Source organism: Plectropomus leopardus, chromosome 5, assembly GCF_008729295.1.
Source record: "Plectropomus leopardus isolate mb chromosome 5, YSFRI_Pleo_2.0, whole genome shotgun sequence".
Classification (NCBI taxonomy): Eukaryota; Metazoa; Chordata; class Actinopteri; order Perciformes; family Serranidae; genus Plectropomus; species Plectropomus leopardus.
Genome location: NC_056467.1, coordinates 1878793 through 1899307, shown reverse-complemented (window position 1 = coordinate 1899307; position 20515 = coordinate 1878793). Strand labels below are relative to the sequence as shown.

The 20515-nt window shown below is 39.4% G+C and overlaps 1 protein-coding gene across 1 annotated transcript in view; it reads left to right on the top strand.

Moving 5' to 3' along the window:
• LOC121943057 (small G protein signaling modulator 2-like) overlaps nucleotides 1–20515 on the top strand; it is a 137156-nt gene that overhangs the window by 35625 nt on the left and 81016 nt on the right. The window contains 1 exon segment of the mRNA XM_042486433.1: nucleotides 16870–17038. Within this exon segment, the coding sequence (XP_042342367.1) occupies nucleotides 16870–17038 (169 nt within the window).

Sequence of the window (20515 nt, the reverse complement as noted above, 5' to 3'; positions counted from 1 at the left end):
AGATAGATTAAAAAAAGACTGAAATTAACAAAGGGAAATAGTACATTAGCATTTATGCCTTTCGTTTTTAACTAGTTTGTTATTAGCTTTGTGCCATGGGTGAGTGCAAGGCTCACATTTATTGCAGTCTTAATGAACACTTCTCACAGCATCCTTGCCTGCATTTCATCGATCTGCGGGCTTTAAAGCAGATTCAATCAGGCTACGTGTTTTCGGGTAATAATGGTTTGAGGACTTTGTTCCAGCACCAATAACAATCAGCTGTGTTTCAGAGACGGAAGCAGCCGCCTGTGTTGAAGCGCTTTTCCTTGATTTCACTCTTGCAAAGTGTTGCAGATGGTTTGCAGAGCCAAGAGGATTATTTCGTGTCTCTGAAGTTGAAAATCGGTAACTAAGGCAGACAGATCCAGAAACAAGATGGCAAGATATTTTTCTAATGTGTGTTTCTTTTGTTTTGTTTTGGGTTTTTTTTTAGAACAGCAGAAAGAGCTCGGTTTCTAATACCAGACAAACAACAGTGTTTCTTCATACTCCTATGAATTCTCCTCTAATGTCCTCTTTCTCTGGTCAGCGCTGCACACGAGGTGATTAAATATTGATTCGGTCAGTCCACCCATCACCTCTTCAACCACTCATCAAATATATAAGAGAAGTAGTGTTGAGGGGGGAAAACAATGCTGAGGTTTATCTTCTTTCACTGACGAGACTTCAGGGGCTAAAACGTGTGCCAAAGGTAATCGATGGCTGAGCACTGCAGATCATGTGTAGGAGACCTTTATCTCACTGTTTCAGACTGTTGGACACACATACACACACACACACACACACACACACACACAAAAGCCCGTGATGACACAAAATTGTCAGTGTGTGGACTACATACGTAGGCACATGCAGACAAATAGACCATTACCCTTTTAACAGACATTGTAGCCACACAGCTGCCTTTTATGCAAAGTGCTTTTCCAAAAATGAAAAAACCTTATTTCATTTCATACAGATCTTTTTATAAGATGCATTTAAGTATTTTGGTTATATTGTAATTCTATTTTTTTATTATATTGACTATTTTTTTCTATCTTACATTTAAAACTGAATATTTTTGTTAGTATTTATTTTGTTTATTTGTTTATTTAATGAAGTTACTTTTAATTTTTATTAAACAACACTGACAGTTTTTTTGACAGTTTTTACCATATATTTTATATATATATATATATATATATTTTTTTTTAATTTTATATATATAATATATATATATATATATATTTTTTTTTTTTTTTTACTAGAAACAACTAGAGAGGAAATTACTCAAAATGAGCAAGAAATTAGTAAAAAGTGCATGACAATTACTAAAATCAGCACAAAAAACAAAACAAAATCCAAACAAAACTGAAAAAACATAAAAACATTCAAAAATGATAATACATTTATCATAACATAATTTATACATATTATAATAAATAATTTTAAAATTATAATCATGATAATTTTAAATATAGTTCTTTAGAAAAAAGCTTTTGAAAGAAATCAAATCAATGTGCTTATGAGTTCAAAGGGCTAAATACTACTTGCGGAGGCACCGTATGGCAGCATAAGAAAAGCGATCCAGGGTTTAAAGGGTTAAACAGGGCCCTCTGAGTCTGCGTGTGTGTTCATGAATGTGTAACGATGAAGAACATCAGATATTGTTTTCATGGCGTGGACGAGGTTTTCGGTGTCCTCTGTTCTGTAAAGAAATGTTCCCCTCGCTCTCCTCTGTCTCGCCAGTGTTCAGCCGCTCTCGAAGCACCGATCAAGCACAGACAGCGTTTCCCGTAACTGAGCTCAGATGACATATTTTAGGCAGAACACCTCGCTCCATGTGTGAAAGGCAAATCCCCTCATGTGTGAGCACATGTGACTATTCCTTTTTCTTTCTTTTATTTTCCCAAAACCTTAACTTCACTGATAATGCCCTGATTTTGCATTCAACTCTATATTTCATTCGCTCTTTTTTTCCTCCTACATCCTCCACCAGCTCTCGGCGGTTAAGACTCGGGCTTTATTCAGAGCCGTGGTGCTCGGCAGCCTGGCACCTGGAGTCCTGACCACCTGGCGAGATGCAGCAGGCATCAGGGAGGAGGCCCAGAGAGAGGGAGGGGTTGTGAGAACCGATACTCGCTGTCACCTCTCCCACACTGGTTTTAATCCCTCCATCCCTCTCTTCTCTTTTCTTCCTCGCTGCTGGCAGCCGGTTGCAACCTCTCTCACTCCCACGCAAACAACATGGACTCTGTACCTTCCACAGTGGGTGGACACAGTAATGGAAACACCACATGAGAAAATGGATTAAAAAAAAACCTTCAAGTTGCTTAAAAACATGACAATGAATTCAAAGTGTTTGAGCGTTCAAAGAGGTCCAGCAGTCGTGTTTACGACATTAACTAACAGACCAGCACAGAGGGTAATTAGTGTCTGAATTCGAGGTGGTTTCAGGAATCCTGACAGCATATGTCAAAGTGAAACCGTCTGCGTGGGCGAAGAGCAGCGCTGGTTGGCACAGATTGTAAAGCTGATGAAATCTGGTTTGTTGAGCATCTGTCAGACGCATTTATGACAGGACGGCCAATCAGAAACCATTTTAGAGGCTGCTTTTTTACGCGACAGCAGTTCCTGCATGAAACGTTTTGTTGTGGTTTGGCACTTTCGTTCAGAACGACAACACTATTTTGGGAGCCTGAAAATGTAAACTTTTGAAACCAGGTTGCAGGGTGGTATTTTTTGCAAAACGCAGATATATATAATAAACCCCTTCTGTCGCAAACTGGCAATGTGCAAATCCTGTGAGAACGGCGATGTCACAGCTGCAGTTCACGTTTCAGACAAATAGCCCATGCACCAGTAGGAGGACGACGATAACGGGGGGGAGACGTTTCGGTCATTTGATCACCTTGAAACGGGATTGTTTAGATCTTCTGTGCTGCTGAGGGGAAGATGTGTGTGAAACATCCATGTTTTCACACACATGGATGTAAACTGTAGCTGCAACTTCAGGAGTTTAAACTATGAGGCGGTAATTCTCGATGGAAAATCTTTTTGAAGTGTTTTAATTTTTCCGGGTTACAGAATCACTAACCTGATAATCACACTGAAGTACCATCGTGTTTCATTCATTCAGCCTGGCAGCGTGTTCACGAGTCAGCCGATCTCTGTTTGGATCTCTGTTTGGGAATTTGTGTTTGTCTGGCAGAAGTCCAGATCTGTTTGAATCACTGGAGACAACTTGAAGACGTGGGCAGCGACACATAAAGTGACAGCGCTGTGAGTTCACTAACTCACAAAGTTCTTAATTAGAGCAAAGTCACTCCCTGTGTTTTTGTAAAAATATATGCATAGTACCCGACCCGAGTCCTACCAAAGAGGCTTTGTTTTTAAATACATAATAAGGGCTCAGGTCGGGCCGGTCTCAGTACTCTTTTTTGCTTTTTTCTCTTTTGGTTGCTCTAAAGTCTTTGCTCCTTGCTGAAGCTCTGGCCAAGTCATGTGACACACACAAAACACACACACACCTCTCTCTGCTTGTGGCAAGTTTGTGGGAGTACTTCGACCTGATTGTCGAGAGTGAGGCTCGAGAGTACACAGTGAGTGTGCGTTGTCGTCGTTGCAATACCGTTTTTAAAATATGATAGCAAGAAAACCGGGACAAAATAAAATAACCATATTTAGCTGCCTCTACCGCTGCCCGCTGCCGCTGCCGCCGCCGCCGCCACCGCTGCCTCCGCCACCCGCCTCCGCCACCGCCTCCGCTCATCTGCCGCTGCCGCTGCTGCTCGGCTTCCGCTCGGCTGTGGGCTTCATAAAAAACGTTGCATTACAGTTGTGTTTAGTGTCGGGTGGGGCTGTACGTCATGAGTAGTTTGGGGGCTCTGACTTAATTTTCAAGCCCACTAATGTGTAGCTCTCTGTAAAATATAGCAACTTGGTCGCCACATAGCAGCCGTTGAAGGCAGAAATTTACAAGTTGGCAACATTCGGATGTTTTCTGGAGGAACGAGCGTGAAAAAGATCCCACCGTGGCAACCTGAGCAATGACACCTCTGCAAACAGCTGCTCCCATGAAGAGCGCTGTGACGACAAACAGTCTCGACCATCACATCTCACACTTCGCTAACGCTCAGGATGCTGCTTAATATCAAGTGTCCTCAGCAGAAACTTGATATTCGTTCACCGGCACATGCAAACAGACACAGCAGCCTCCCGACAACCCAATGCTTAATCAGCCCCAAACTCTCTGTGACAATCACTGTGATTAGTGCTGCACTCCGCAGATAATGAGCACATCTGTCTCCTCACAGTGAAACCATTGATTCTCCGTAATGTGACACAATGCCAGTTAAGAGAAGGAGGGCTCTGAAAAATGCCAGACTGCTGCTGCGGTGGCACCACTGGAAGCGATTCATGATGGATGTGAGGAATCATCTGACAGCTGATGGATCACAGCAGCTTCACGGGGGGTGGATTTTTATATTTACTCTTAGTCACGCTTGATAAGATTAAAGTCATGATCATCATTGCAAATAGTGTAACTTAGTTTCATACGTAATGATTCTCCATGTGAGGATGATCGGGCACTTTCCTCTGCTTTAGGCTGATGAGCTCATTTTTACAGCAAACTCTGAGCTTTGACTTTCTTACAAGGTACTCAAGGTTTCCAAGTAAAGTCATTAAATTATCATAGTTAATAAACCACTGACTAATGGTTTATAGAAACGTTTTAAAAACTGGACAAAACGCAGTCACACACAGTTCAACTTTTTGAGATTGGATGTCAGTTTAGTTGAGATCAGGACAGCGCGACGATTACAGCATTTTTTTTATTATTGTTGACAGACGTTTCGGGCCAGATGCTTCTTCAGCGTGTACATATGGCAATAACACAAAGAAAGCCAACACGTGGGGTTAATTATAAGTCCACACGTGAAAACACCTATAGTGCATTCCAGCAGGGGAGCCTGCATTTTTAAGATGCAGACTCAATCTGATATGTATTTAAATCATACAGGAATAAATAATAAAATTAAATATAAAAATAGATAAATAAGTAAATTAATGAACAAAATAAGTATAATGACAAAAACATTAACCATAACAACAACAATAATATGATAAAATGAAATAATAGTAATATAATAATAATAATAATAATAATAATAATAATTTTGTGTGTTTACTTATTTATTTCCATTGTTTGTTTGTGTTTGTTCTTGTGACAAAAAAGATTTTATCTTAAATAGGATAAAATAAAAATAATAAAAATAAAATCAAATTAATTTTAATTTAATTAGTATTATTTTATTTTTATTGTGTTTATTTTATGTTTTTATCTCATCTTATTGTTGTATTATTTTTATTTATTATTATTATAATGCATTATAGATACTTATACTACATGAAAATGTATGTATGCATCGGTGTGTACCCCATCTTACTTTACATATACAATGATAACTTATGATGCTGCATGGACTGTTATAGCACACTGAGTCCTATATGTGCATAGGTGAGTGTAAGTATCTATGATGCATTATAAGCCCCATCAGTCAACCTATAGTTTATAAAACCCTTGCCACCTATAAGTCATCATAAGTCATATCTATAATGTATTTAACTACTCATATATTGCATCAGTGAGTGTTATGTGTGTTTATGAGCATAAAGCATTATGAATTTATTATAATTCACTATGAATGCCCTCATAATAAATTATAGATACATATCTAAAATGTTACCAAAACGCCCTCACTACATGATTCTTCAACCATTAATAAAACCATTAGTTATTATATTATTTCATGGTTAAATAGTTTGAATCCATGAAAGAGACTTTTTTCAGAACAGCACAAACTCTTGTCCAGTGCAGCATTAGAATATGCTGTATGATTTCTTCATCTTGCAGCAGAAACCATTTAGAGAATCCACCACGCATGTTCATCACTTCACAGCTCAGACTTGAACTGTGTTTCCACAATAAACTAATAATTTAAAAGCACCGTGTGAAAACAAGACCGGAGAATGCACGGACAGAGAGAGAGGAGGTGTTGGAAGTCACAAGGTGAACAGAGGAAGCGTGAGAGAGTGGAGGAAGAGGTGTAAAGATAAGGTGCGAATCACGAGGCGATAATGTTGACTCACACACATGCTAGCGCGTGCATGTGTGTTTGGGAGATTAAAGGCCTGAAGATGAGATGATTGTCTGTCTCTCCTGTGTATTCAAAACATACGTAATATGTGTGTGCAGCATGCATGTGTTGGAGAAAATGTCTGAGAGATCAAAGGAGAGTGGTCAGTTTGAAACAGTGAATGGGTTTGTCACATTTATGAGAGAATTTCATCAGCTCTGAAGATGTGTACAGAGCAGTGTCTGATTTCCTGTTGCTGAGTGAGCCTCAGTCACATCTCATCCACTTTATTCTCCTGCGTCTAGACAGTAGCCAGAAGAGGGCCCGGTAGAGGAGCCGCTCTTGGTCCAAGTCGCGTCAGCCTCTCCCTGATGCCAGCTCTCCTCCCTCTCTTTGTACGGCGCTTTCGGTTTTGTTTCTCCCTTTTGGTCCGACTGGCCGCTCGGCATATGCTGTTGGTGGAGATCTTCTCGCGGTCTGCTGCATTCAGTCCAAACCCCACACAACTTTTCCTGATGTTTATAAGTGCTTTTCTATCATAGAAAAGTCATGCTTCAGCAGAAGAAGCTATGGTGTCGAACAATAGAAAAATATATTAAAAAAGTAGCAAGGATTTGAGGAGTTACTGGCTGCTGCATCTACATGCGCCGCCATCAAACGGGATGTAGTCCTTTTATATAATTCCCACGTGGAGCGAGCTGCGATACATTGAGTATATTCAATATATTACCCAACCCTGCTAAAATGTATAAATACATTTTACAGTATTTATTTTAAAAAACTTCAATATTATTTTCATGTTTCAGTTTCAAAGTCTGAATATTAATTAAATGCTCTTTGAAAGGGTGCATTATTATATTGTTATATTATTATATCTGTAGCATAAAATGGTTTAAAAATGAAAATGATAGCATTTATCGCAATTATTTCTGGGACATTATATCATCCAACAAAAGCAGTTATCATGACAGGCCTAGTTTCTGACTTGGCTGTTATAAATGAGCTCAGAGACAACACAGACCCTTCCTTTCTCTTTATTTTACATCCTGCTTGACTTTTTTTTCTCTGCCTGTGTTCCCTGCACCTTTATTTCCATTCTGACTCACCTCAGTTATAATTACATTTTACTAAGCCCTGCCCTGAACCCGCCAATCCCTCCTATATCCGCTGCAGTCTTAGTCATAGCAGACGCTGCATGTCTGAAAAGCTTCCATCGCAGCTCCGACTCAAACAACCGAGGTTGCAACGCAGCAAAGGAGCAGGAAGGCAAAGCTGAAGCTCCGCACACAGCAGCCGCAGCAGCAGTTCATTTCCAATGGCAACCGAAAGCAGATGTGGATCGGTCGCCATGCCAACCTGACTGACCCCTTGACCATCTCTGCCCCCTCTCTCTTCCTCTTTCCTTCCAACATCCTCCCATCCCACGCAAGAGAGCAGGAAAAGGCGTGAGAGGCAGAAACCCCCGAGAGACTGAGTCAATTTACACTAAATCTGGCCGAGCCGATTCAGAACGCCCTGATCCTCCTCACACATGGGCCAAAATACACACTCCATCCACACCTGTGTGAAGCCGATACCGGGGCCCGGCGCTGTCAACACTTCTCTTCCTTTGTCATCTTAAAAAAAGCAAATATCAGCGTTTGACATTTTTACATATAATTCCTTATCTTGAACAGGGGCTTCTTTTTTAACCCTTTGAAACCTGAGCAAATTTGCTTGAATTCTTTTGAAAACATGGTAAGAAGGCAAGAAGCAATTCAACAACAAATAGCCAAAAAAAGCAGGCAATTAGTAAGAAGTTACAAGAAAAATACTGGAAATTAAAGGAGGAAAAAATAAAAAATAATATGACCTTAAGACAGCGATATTTTCAAAAAATATATAATTTCAAATGTATAATTCTTAATTTTTAATTTTTCCTTTTTTATATCTAATAATCTCCACACAGCTAAATTTCAAGTAATTTTTAGTAATCTTTTCCGATTTTTTTTGTTTTTTGTTTGTTTTCTAAAGAAATCAAACCAATTTTCTCAGTTTTTAGAGGTTTAAAAGCCGAAAGGAGTCTGAACTCAGCGCAGGAGAAATAAATGACCCATCAGTTATCACCCTCGGTGATAAATATCCCCCACTAGCTTCCAGAAACTGCTGTTAAGAAGAATCACTGACACGTTTATGAGGCTGTTGATTAAAGCTGCGCTGGGTGTTTGTGAAAAAAATCACAAAGAAACTTCATTTTGTTGCATTTGCTTCATTTTACGAGGTGAAAAAGTGAAATTCTATTCTTCTCTCTAAGTGATAGCAACTTAACCCTTTGAAACATGGATCCACATCGCTTTTGTTTCTTATCTGACGCCGTCTGGACACATTCTGGTTGGACACGGTGGTTTTGGCATCACGCTCGAAAACACCAACAAAGCGGCGCTATACGATGAGTTTGCTGGAACACAGTATATATATATATATATATATATATATATATTCACAACTATTGATGTTATTATGTTACACCTGTGCTTTTCCTACTCAGATAAACAGAGAAACTTTTTATTTGCAAGGTAAAGATTAGTTTATGTCCTCGTTTAAAAGTCATAGTTTCGCTTTGAGCTGAACAACAGACTCAAGTTTTGTTCCCCAAAGCCTCAACTTGAGGACTTTTTTTAGACATTTATATTTCAGCTCCTTCGTGTGCCACAAACAAGTGCTGCATAAACACCGCCGTGTCACCTGTTCAACAGCAGACTTTGTGATTTCCTTGTGGGAGTCGGGCAGCCCGAGGAGAAAGTGGGAGTTAAAAAAGCAAGTGTTTCCCATCCTCTCTGCTAAAATCAATATCATCTCTGCCGTTTTTCATCCGTCCTCCGGGTTACTTTTTCCCCTGCAATCTCCTACACCTGTCTCAATCCTCTTGTCGTTGCTTCACCAGTGTCCCCCACTGTCTCACTTTTCTTGTCTGTATCCGCACCAACTTCAGGAGCGGCAGCATGACTCATAAAGTCAGACAGGTATAGACCCCTCGGAAACAGATAAAAATAGTCCAGAGTTCGTTTATATCAGATGTTGTTCTGGAAAAAGCATGCGATGGATCTGTCAAAAACAGATGGAATACATATTTTATCATCTTAGCGAACTATCATGTTTACTCTTTATGATTTGGCATGAGAAAATGTTGATGTTTTTAATATATTTGCTGGTGTAAGGTTAGTTGTGGGAGCTGACGGGCCGCCTGAACTCTCTCTGCTAATGGAAGCTTTCCAGTTTTTGCTGCTCTAAATCCTAAATCAAACCATTTCACAACTCAAAGAGATTTTGCAGTTCAGAGGGAGGCTGAAGACTTCCACAAGTATTTCCTTGAAGGCTTTGAAAAGATCGCCCTCTTTTCAAAGCTTCTGTGTCTCTGAGGTCTTTACTCCGAGGTGTGTGTAGTGGTGTGTACAGTACATTGTGTTATGAGTTATTAAAAGCGAACTCTGATTATGGATTTCTCACAAACTGTGCTTGGATGTGATCTCATGCTATCTATAGATGGAGAATTATTTACCAAAACAAGAAAGACTTACAGCTGAAAAACTTACTCCAGAAATATGAGCTACTAACTGTTAAATAAAAATAGCTCCCCGAGGTTTCACAAAGTAAAAGTTCCTCCCATGCTGCCATGTTGCAGGCCGCCTTCCCTGGTGTTGGTTGAGCGTCACACGCTCTTTAAGCGTGACGTTATGAGAGCTACAAATCCAGCATGAGACAACCCACCAGCAGTTACCTTTAATAGTCATGCACAATTATGTCACTTTTATCACACAGACGCACGCATCCACTCTGTGTGTTTATCAACTTGCAGGGCCTGAAGTTAGCAGGATGATTAAAGTCATCAATCGTAGCTCGCACATACATGCAGCTGTATGCAGTATTACTGTTGTGTATGCGTACCCGGAGACGTTGTGATCAACAGGGAGATTCTGTGTCGTGTCTTTGAGTCTGCTGAGACGTGTCCCTGCCTCTGTAATCTGTTTAACAGCCATCATTTGAGTGTAAAGTCAACACAAACTGTTACGCTGTAACCCGTCAGTTTCACACTAAACACAGTTGCGCCTAACGCTACATAACTAAGTCAACTGCAATCAAAATATAGTCTCAGATAATATCAATTCCCCCTATATTCCAAAAAAGTATATATATATATTTCAATTAATGGCCGCTACAACAAGCAATCTTCTTTTTTTTTTTGTTTTTTTCTGCCTAACATCATAAATAATTTATTCTCGCCTACTGTATGACGTCTGTAGACGTCTGAAGTGTTTGGTGTGTTTTGGGGGTAATAGCTCATGTGAGGCTATAATGAAGCCATGGTAACATCAGGGGCTGGTGGTCCATGTGATGACATACAGCATATTCTCATACAATGGTTTGTATGATATTGTACAAATTAGCACGAGTGAACTTACTTAGCCTTTTGTGTGCATATGCACATAAGACACATTTTAACAAAGAAAAAGACAAACAAACATAATTTCAACACAATGCGGTGTTCAGAGGTCATTATCATTTTACATATTTCTGAATTCTGTGAGATCTGATGGTCAATGTCTGGCCGTTTGTGAGCAACTCTTGCCCCAGTTTTTTGCAGGAGGCAGTGTTTGGCTCTTGACTGCTGTTGTTTGGTCAATTCAGCATACTGAATCGCTAGCAGAGCCCCTCTGTGAGAGAAAACCCTTTGACTGGAAGTTGTAAAGAAAAAAAAAAGACAGCACAAGATTGAAGCAAACTTGTTATATGAGATAATATTATTCTATTATTCTTTGAGCTCTTTAGCAGAAATGGTTTGAAATTGTTTCACTAGCACACTGTAACTATCATTTGTGCCTTCAGTATTGAGTTCATGTGCGAACTGACCAACTTGTGTCCTGAATGTCATTTTTTGACCGGTACAGAGCACCGCTGCCTGCTGGTGTGGACAGTTCTTACCTTTCAAGATGGCACAGAACCTAAGTGCTAGTTAGCCGTTGACTGTAGTCTTTGCAGTGTTTTCAAGTGCAACTTTTTGGCGGAGACACAGGCGACACGAGGCGATCGGCCTTTGTGTTGAATAGTACTTTGATGTCAGTTTTGTGTATCTGGGCTGTAAGATGCCTGCAGGCTGGTGCAGCAGGTTTCCTATTTTTATGTAAGCTTACACCAGGTGATTCTAACCTTGCTTTGGGTTTTTAAAAAAATAGTTACAGGAAAATGCTGAAAATAACAAGCAACCAGATGGTGTGCGGTCCTCTTGACATGATGGGAAGAAATGATGCCAGTTGGATACAAACTTACTCTGACTATGACAGGTTTGCTTCCTTACAGTCAGCAGAAGGCAGGTGAAATAAAAATGGAGTTTCTTGCACACTTACCGACAGAAGAGTGTTGCTGGTGGCAGGGAGCTTTACTGCAGCAGCTTCTTACAGCTTTTAAACACAAACAGATTCAAACGTAACAGGTTGTTGAGGAGTCCTAGTAGCAAAGTGGTAAAGATGCAGGCTGTCATAGATATTTGTCACAAATATATTTATTTATTTACAACTTTTCCTCGATTGAGATATGAGACGTCCAACCATGTTTTGACAGACAACACGAACAGCCAGTGATGATAAGAAAAGCTCTGCAGCGAACCAAATGCACTGAACGACTTGGACTGTAGAACAGCTGAGTGTTTGACAGCCACAGCACTGAAACAGCCACAGAGGTGGAAAGTGATTTATTTAGGCTTCTACAGACTACTTTGTGTTAGTTTCAGCTTTAATCAGACTTTGGATGAATTATTTAGAAACACCAGGACGCATCGCTCCGTGTCTCATCCAGCCGCTCGCGCTGAGCTCTCATTATTATTACCAGGGGCAGATGTAATGTTTTGGGGGCCTGGGGCCACAAGCACATGAGCTTATTTTCACCCTTTCTCTACAAGACAATACAAAGCATGTGCCATCTGCTGGTTTTACACATATCAGCAAAAAAAAAAGTATGTACACAAAATAAGTTAGTTACAAAATAATGTCCAATGGTGACCAATATTCATTTTTACAAAAGTTTATCTTTACAAAGAACTGGTTTCCTCATCTCCCGATAATTCTCCAGATACGAGCTCACCTAAATGTTTCTTATGCAAAAAATCACCTTAATCTTTGTGCATCATCCATATGTACTAAATCAATATTTGTTTTTATGTTACTAAACAAAAAAATGTCCACATAAAAAGGGCAGTAGAAAACAAAATGGAGCTCGTTTTCTATATCAGCCAAACAACACATACGCGAAATCCACATTTCTTCTTCTAAATTCTCATACCGTCCAGTTTCAACCATCAGTGGGAAAACACGAGATCTCAGCTGAGCACATAGAGATATCAGTTATCGCTTGATGAGGCCATTTATTGGACTACTGTCCTTGTCCCAGTATATAATAATTGGGGGAGAATGGATTTATAGACGAAAGTACGTCCGACTTTCAGCTAGTTGTTATAGGACTTTCAAAGTCGCAGTCACACACCAAACAAGTTAGCAAGCAGCAAACGGGTTACATATCGAACTGTGGTTCATGCACGAATGCCTTATGGTTGAGGCGTAAACATTAAAAAAAAAAAATTAACCGCCAACCGCATTATCCAAGTGTGTAAGTCTGACTTTGAGAAATTCGCTTTAGTGCGATTTCAGTCGGACTAACATTTTTACGTGTATTTTAAAAGTCCAGTTTTAGTTGGACTAACACAATAATTCGACTTTTTCTAACATCACGTAAAATTTACTGAACGACTGTCCTTACACTAGTCTTCTCCTTTCTCCTTCATGTACAGTTTTTACCCATTTGACCAGGTGCCTCCGGGGGAGATTTTTAAGAGATTTTTATCTGGTTAACAGCATCAGTGAGACCAGAGGGTTGAAGAGGACAACAGGCTGTCTGCAGACGTCTTTGGACAGAAGACAAAGTCTTTGTGGCAGACGCTGGGGTGAGGAAGGGGCTGTACACCTGAGAGAGGTGACAGCGTGAGACACCGACAGCAGCAGATAAACAGGAAACCTGAGACAGTTAGTCAGACAGACAGACCGATACAGACAGGAAGTGAGACAAGCAGCGCTGTTTAATTAGCTTTGTCTTCATTAGATCTGCTAATGATCTCAGTGGAGACGCATGCACCTGCCACTACCTCTAAAACACTTAGTGCTTTATTTTCTGTCTCAACACAAATATCTTTAAAGCCCGTTCATCCAAAAGATACAAAAAGGGACAAAAACAGAGAACTGTTTGTACTGAATTTTGATGTAGAGGAAAGTGTGTGCAAGTATGTGTTTGCTACATATACCAGCTCTATAAAATTTAATTTCTTACCCATTAAAGCCATTTCTGCTCACCAGCATACATCCCTCAGTATCTGGTACGTCGCGAAGAAAAAAGGTGAAAGAATAGTCTAAGGAGGTTTTAGTTTGTGTCGACAAGTGATTAAAAAAAAAAAAAAAAAACATTGAAGAAACAAGACTGTCGTCTGCAGAAACACAACTGCATCGGGCCTTTTTACAAATAATGACCCATATTGTCAGTTTCCAGTTTTTGGTATGTGGAGACTCGAGCGGATTAGAGAACGCCATGAATGAATCCTAAAACCCCGGAAATCTGTCAGAATCACCAAAAAAGAAAAAAAAATCACGAGAGAGAGAGAGAGAGAGAGAAAATCCAAATTCCCTTAAAGACACAGTTTGATTGTCATTAATCAACTCATCATCATTTTACTGCAAAACAAAGCTTAAATTTTGCATGCTTTTTCCTCCAGCCCAATATTAAGGCAATTATGCACATTACAGAGGATTTGATGATTCATCAGAGTCACAGACGCCTTAACATGAATAAGCGCGCTGGTGGTGAGGGACGGCAGCAGAGTGAGGGCAGCGGGGTGCGGTCTCTCCTCTGGGAGAGCTGCTCGCATCCTCTGCTCAAATTTAATGTTCCCTCCAAGACACACGCTCCCTGTAAACCTCCACTTCAGCTTCAACTTCACAGCCACTAATCTTCCCGTTATATACCAAGAAAACTTCTCTAAAGGTTAACCCTTTGAAACCTGAAACAGCATCAGTTTTCTTTTTTCTTTCATCGGCATTTAAAACCTTTGAAACTGGAGCAAATTTGTTTGATTTCTTTATAAAAAAGGGCAATCAGCAACTTGACATAAAATGATCTGCAAATTGCAAGAAATTCTTAAAAGGTATCAAGAAAATTACATGAAAAAATTGAAAAAATTAGGGGAAATGTCCAGAAAAATATATTTATAAATGTTAAATTAAATATTAAAAAATAGTTTTGAAATTAGAGAACTGGCCAAGACAGTCATCAGTGAAAAACACAAAATTGCCATCTTTTCATGTTTTTGAAAGATATCAAGCCAATTTGCTCAGGTTTCAAAGGGTTAACATGTTAATCTGACAGAAAAAGGCCGCCATGAACGCACTGTACAAAGCTTTTTGAACTGAAAACCTAAAGCCTCTCAGCGCTCCCTCTAAGGCTGCAAGAGCAGCAATAAAAGCAGACTATTACACTCATAAAGCACTAGTTTTTCCCAGCATCACAGAGAATTATGTTGTTGTTGGTCATTATATTCCGCTGTAATATCCTCCACATTCACCTCACAGAGGGAGAAAAAAAGACGCAAAAGCTCAGAGCTGATATGATTTCATACTGCAGATGGACTTTTTTTTCTTTTTTTAAATGAAGCGAGATATTCCCTTTACATTTACACAGAGATCCATTTGCATTCATGCATTACTTTTCCAGAAAGCCTTTATTTAATTTCAGTGTACCAATAAGTCAGCACATTATTAAAACTTATCAAACCACGAACCACATATGTTGAAATGAGCGCGTGGCAAGTTCTGTGTTTGCTCTTGCTTGAGTAATTGTGTTACAGTGTTACCATCAGCCCTAAGAAGCTCATTATGGCTGAGCATTAACGCAGCAATTACAGAGGAAGGGAGCCGGCTAATGGATGGACTGCAGTAAGAAAGAGACTGTTTACCTCCATTTCTCCCTCATTTTCTGCATATGACTTAATGCATTTATCCAGGCCACTTCTGTCTCTCTGCTACAGCTAATATACTAATGCCCTGCTGTTGCTTTACAGTGCATTTGTGCTTTTGCATATCAGTATTCAGAGTGTATATCAGAGCTGTAGACTTGTTGCTAGACTCAAAACTTAACTTGAGATTTAAAGTCAAAAAGCTAAGGAAACTTGACCTGGTGACCTAACTATTATAAAAATAAAAAAAAAAGTTCTGTCTCATGGGGGCTTTAAGTGTTTCTTTCTCACAGTAACTTTCTGCTGCTGTACAGTAATTGTCATGCAGTCCCCCTTTACAACCCACCATTTTTCTTGCAGATTTCTATCACTGCTTTTCTGCTGCCGAGAGCCAATTTCCCCCACAGAGATCATTAAAGTTTATATGATCTGATCTTTATCGGTAATGAACGGACAACACAAGTACTCACGGTGTAAAGGGCACGCCGAGGGAGCAGCTGCACACAGGTTACTGCCTCCAACCCTCTAAATATTTAAAGGTGTTGTGGGCGGCCTGCAATTGTACCTCACTTCAGAAAATCACATTTCAGGTGACTGTGTTGCTTCTAATTTAATAAGCAGCCGTCATCTCTCCACTAGAACAAGAGATACAGAGGAAAGTGTTCCTTAATCACATTACCTCCACACATAAGTCCATTAGCAAAACTCTGAGAAAGAAAGCCTGGAGGTGGACTGAGAGATGAGCGGCCGCAACATGTTGACATTTGTGCAGATATGTAGGACACTGTACGCTGTAAAAAAGTCATCATTGTTGGCTTTATACTGTTATGCTGAGCGCATTGCACATAAATTACACACTTGATACTGCACACATTGGCTGTCTAGTCATTTGCAAATCTAAAATTTTCCAAACATTTGCTTTAGAGGAAGGTATTGTTGCGCAAACAGGACAGGACAGATTGAAATTAGATGTAGATATTTGTATTTGTTTTTTCAAAATGATGCGTGCAAAATCGAATGTGCAGATTTTCGTGAAATGTATGGAGCACATTCAAGCTTAACCGAGCATGATCCTTTTCCATTTTTAATATTTCACACTTCATACACCTCACACCGGCTGACAAAATCTCTCCACAGACTGACATAAACGCCTGGCAAAATACTCAAGATCCAATTCTGTGGTAATTCACCTGATAATTGGTGTCACCAGGTCCACATTTTCATCCATGATTACATGCACGCGTGCGCATCGACACACACACACACACACACACACACCAACATCAACAACAGGGGACTGTCAGACTTCACAATCCAAGTGGGAACTTCTATTAGTGGTCGTTTTAAAAATACAAAAATAGAATTGAAAATTTACTTTGGAGGTCTTCTTTCACAATATTACTCCAAATGTGATTTTTTAAATTTTTTTAAAGAAATTGCCAAGAGGGGACTTACAGCCTTAAGCGACATCTGTCTATCAAAGAGGGGACCTCCATACACTGCAGTCAAACTGTCTTTCCCTGTTCTCTCACCTATTGAGTGTTTCTTTCTTTTCAGTTTTCAGATATATTTTGCTGATAATCTCTCATACCGTCTTCCTTCCTCATGTTGAACATTTTACTTCTCTGTCCTCCTCTCTTATCAATATTACCGCTCTCAACTCTCGTCCTCGTCTCTCTGCAGCCGCCATCGAGGCCTGCATGGGTCACATGCTGAAGAGACGGGCAGCCGGTTTCCTCCGCAGCGACAAGATCGCCGCCCTCTTCACCAAAGTCGGCAAAGTCTATGAAACGGCTGGCGAGGTTTGCCGTAAAGTGCAGGAGCAACTCCAGCAGCAGGCTGATCTCACCAGGTCGGTCCCATTTCATTTCAAATTCATGTAAAAGTGTCCCTGTGCATCAGTGAGCGCCCGCTCACTAAGTGCTGTTTAAGAGACAGTTTTGTTTTCATGTTCAAGTTTTATTTCATTTTTTTTTCTCGAATTGGAGTGTTCTCATAAGGGAACATAACATAAGAGAATTTAATTTGGGCAAATTAAGAGAATCTGCCGTCCTAATTAGGGAGGAAGAGACAGTCTTCTCCATTACAGCCCACTTTGTAATGATGATAATGAGTCTTCAATTATGCACCAGAACATAAACTAATAAACATCAGCTACAATATATATACTGTTTGTTTGTTTTTATTTTTTGGATAAGCACACGACAATGGATGGATGGATTCAATAACTTTACTATCACATTGTGTCCACCCTGTATAAAAACAACATAATAGGAAAACCTGCAGTCCAATAAGGCCTGCCTTCTTTCCAAACAGGTGTGAACATTAATGATGGATCCACTCATTTTATTTTTAATGTCTAATAAAAAAAAATACATAACATAACAATAAAAGAATATAACAACAAATGAAAGCATATAAATAGGGTCTTGAAAAAGAATAAATCTGTAGAGCAGTAAGGAAATAATTATGGAAAAATGACAAATAAAGTGAATATAAAGAATGTAAAAATGTATTTAAAATATGGAAATATTTATAAACAATAAATACATAAAAGGAAATAAAAAATATATTAATAAATGTGGAAAAATGAAGAGAGAAAATATATGTATGATATGTATATGAAAATAATAATATGTAAATATAAAGACAAATAAGGGACAGTATAAAAGAATAGTTATCATCATTTATTTTTACAGTTATTTGTTCATTTTTTTCTATAATCATTTCTATATTTTTTTGAGTTTTTTTATTTTATTTATTGAATGCAAATAATACCCTTGCTCTATTTTTTCTTTACATTTTTTAAAAAAATATTTTGATATTTTCTTCATAAAATATAAAAACATTGCATGAACAAAAAGCCAGAATAGCTTATGTATTAATGAAGCACAACCAGCCAAAAAGATGTGAGGTCAACAAAAAAAAAAAAAAAAACACTCAGTGAAATACAGTTCATTCAGGTAACTCAGACTCAGCAACAAACACTGAAGAATGCTGCCTTAAAAGGACAATGACGAGGCCAAAAACATTAAAGGGAGGGTTTGTGGCTTTATACTTTATTTTGTGAAATAAATAAAACAGATAAATACATAATTTAATAATAAAATAGTTAAGCTTTGGCAATACATTAGATTGGTTTTGAGTACTTAGCTTATTTAAAGTGTGCACTGTGCAGCTGTATTATCTAGAAAAAAACTATAATCTAGAAAAAAACTATAATCTAGAAAATTGAAGTACCCGATCAGGCCTCGATACTGGCAGATATTCAACATGAAATGACTCGGCTCAGAGGCAGAAAACGTGATCGGGGCATCCCATTAATATTAAAGAAATGGAAAAGTTTTAAAATGTGAGGACTTTTTCCAACATCTCCTAACTATATCCCAAAGCATAGTTCATTCTTTTTCATTTTCATCAGATTATTTATTTATTTGTTTATGAATTTATTTTTGTGTGGGTTGTATTAGTATTTCTTCCAAAGAGCCTGCTCTTTGCACACTGCTTTTACTGCAACATTTATTTTCCACCCATTTTTATAAATAAATATATTTATTTAGGCATCATTAACATCCTGTCATTCCTTGTGCACCAGGTCATGTCAACATCATGTAAAACACACAGCTACAGATACACACCATCACCGTCACACACAGTCTCTGCTCGGTTGAGTGTTTACTAAAACTGAGCAATCTGTGTGCACACTGTGATAAGCCTTAGGCCTGTTTCCAGGTGTGTGTGTGTGTGTCTGTGCTCAAAGGGGGTTGGTGTGTATACTTGCTTACATGTTTGCATATGTATTTCTGCGTGCGTGTGTGTACACACAGAGTATGATAAAGTGCTTTGTCTGCAGGCACTTAGGCACTCGCCTAGCTGTTTGCAAGCCCATTAATTGTCCATTAGCCTGAGCCACATGGCTACCACCCGTCTCTCCGGGGCCGCAGACACAGCTTTCCAAATGGAGGAGAGAAAGATTTGGGCAACAAGGACACACACAGACACACACATACATATATATACACACCGCTGATGCACAAACAATCAAACAGAATGTGCAGCGAGATGTCATTGCAACATGGCTGTGTGATGTGATGTAAATCAGGAGTTAAACATGTTTGGGTACGCCGGGCGCTCAGCTCTCCGTCTTCATATCAGCTGCCGTCTCGCGTTCATCTGTCACATCTCATCGGCCTTTATTTCCCCAGACACACAACATTAAAGCCTATTACTGCATATGGATCTGCTCTGCACACACAATGCATACATGAAATCATGCACATTCATAACACACACACACACGCACACACACACACACACACACACACACACACACACACACACACATGCGTTCCCACCCTGCCCCCTCTCTCCCTGTCATCCCACCTCAGGGCTACATCTCTCATTTACCCTGGTTGCCATGGCAACGTGGCTTGTGCCACTGGCAGCGCAGGATGCACAGAGCATGATGGGAAACAAGAGACAGAGAGACTATGAGCAGACATCAACAGTGGAATAAAGAGTTACTGCGGTGGAGTGAATGGTAATTACAGCGACGCGGGACTGGATCGTGTGTGTGCATGTGTGTGTGCGTGCGTGTGTGTGTGTGTGTGCGTGCACGTGTGTGCCAGAGGCAGGCTTGGTAAAGAAGCTGTGTTTGAGCTTGTGTTTGCCACAGGCTGCCACTGGACGACCTGCCACGGCTGCTTGTCTCTCTGTGTTGTATTCCTCGACAACCTTCCTTCTCTCACTCCTTTTTAAAATCTTTTTTCTTTGCAGGACAGCACGATGATGAATTACACCACCCTCTTTTTCCTCTCTACAGTCGTCTCCTCTTTCTGACACACTGAGTAAAGAGCAAAACTAGCATATCATCTGCATTCATTTCCCATCCTGCAGTGTTAGCAGCAGACCTGCTGTGGCAACAGCTCTCTAACACATTAAGTAGGAACTCTGCTGTTTTACAACCGAGAGCTTATTTTCATAGTTATGACTCTCAGTTTTATATAAATAGGGAAAAGCCATACTGATATTGATACAGAAGTTTTTTTTGTTGTTATTTATTCCCCCTTTACTGCAAGGGAAGGCATCTTTATGATAAAAACAAAAAGACAACCTTCATTTAGAGACTGGCGATATGAAAAAAAAGTCTTATCACAATAATTTTTTTCATATTAGTCAATATCGATATATATCACCATATACATCAAAAGTTATATCGTGATTGATATCATTATCATTTTATCGCCCAGCCCTACCTTTTATACTTACTTTTGAATTCAGTCATACACATTTATAAAACAACTTTTAATACATTTTGTCTTAAAGTTTT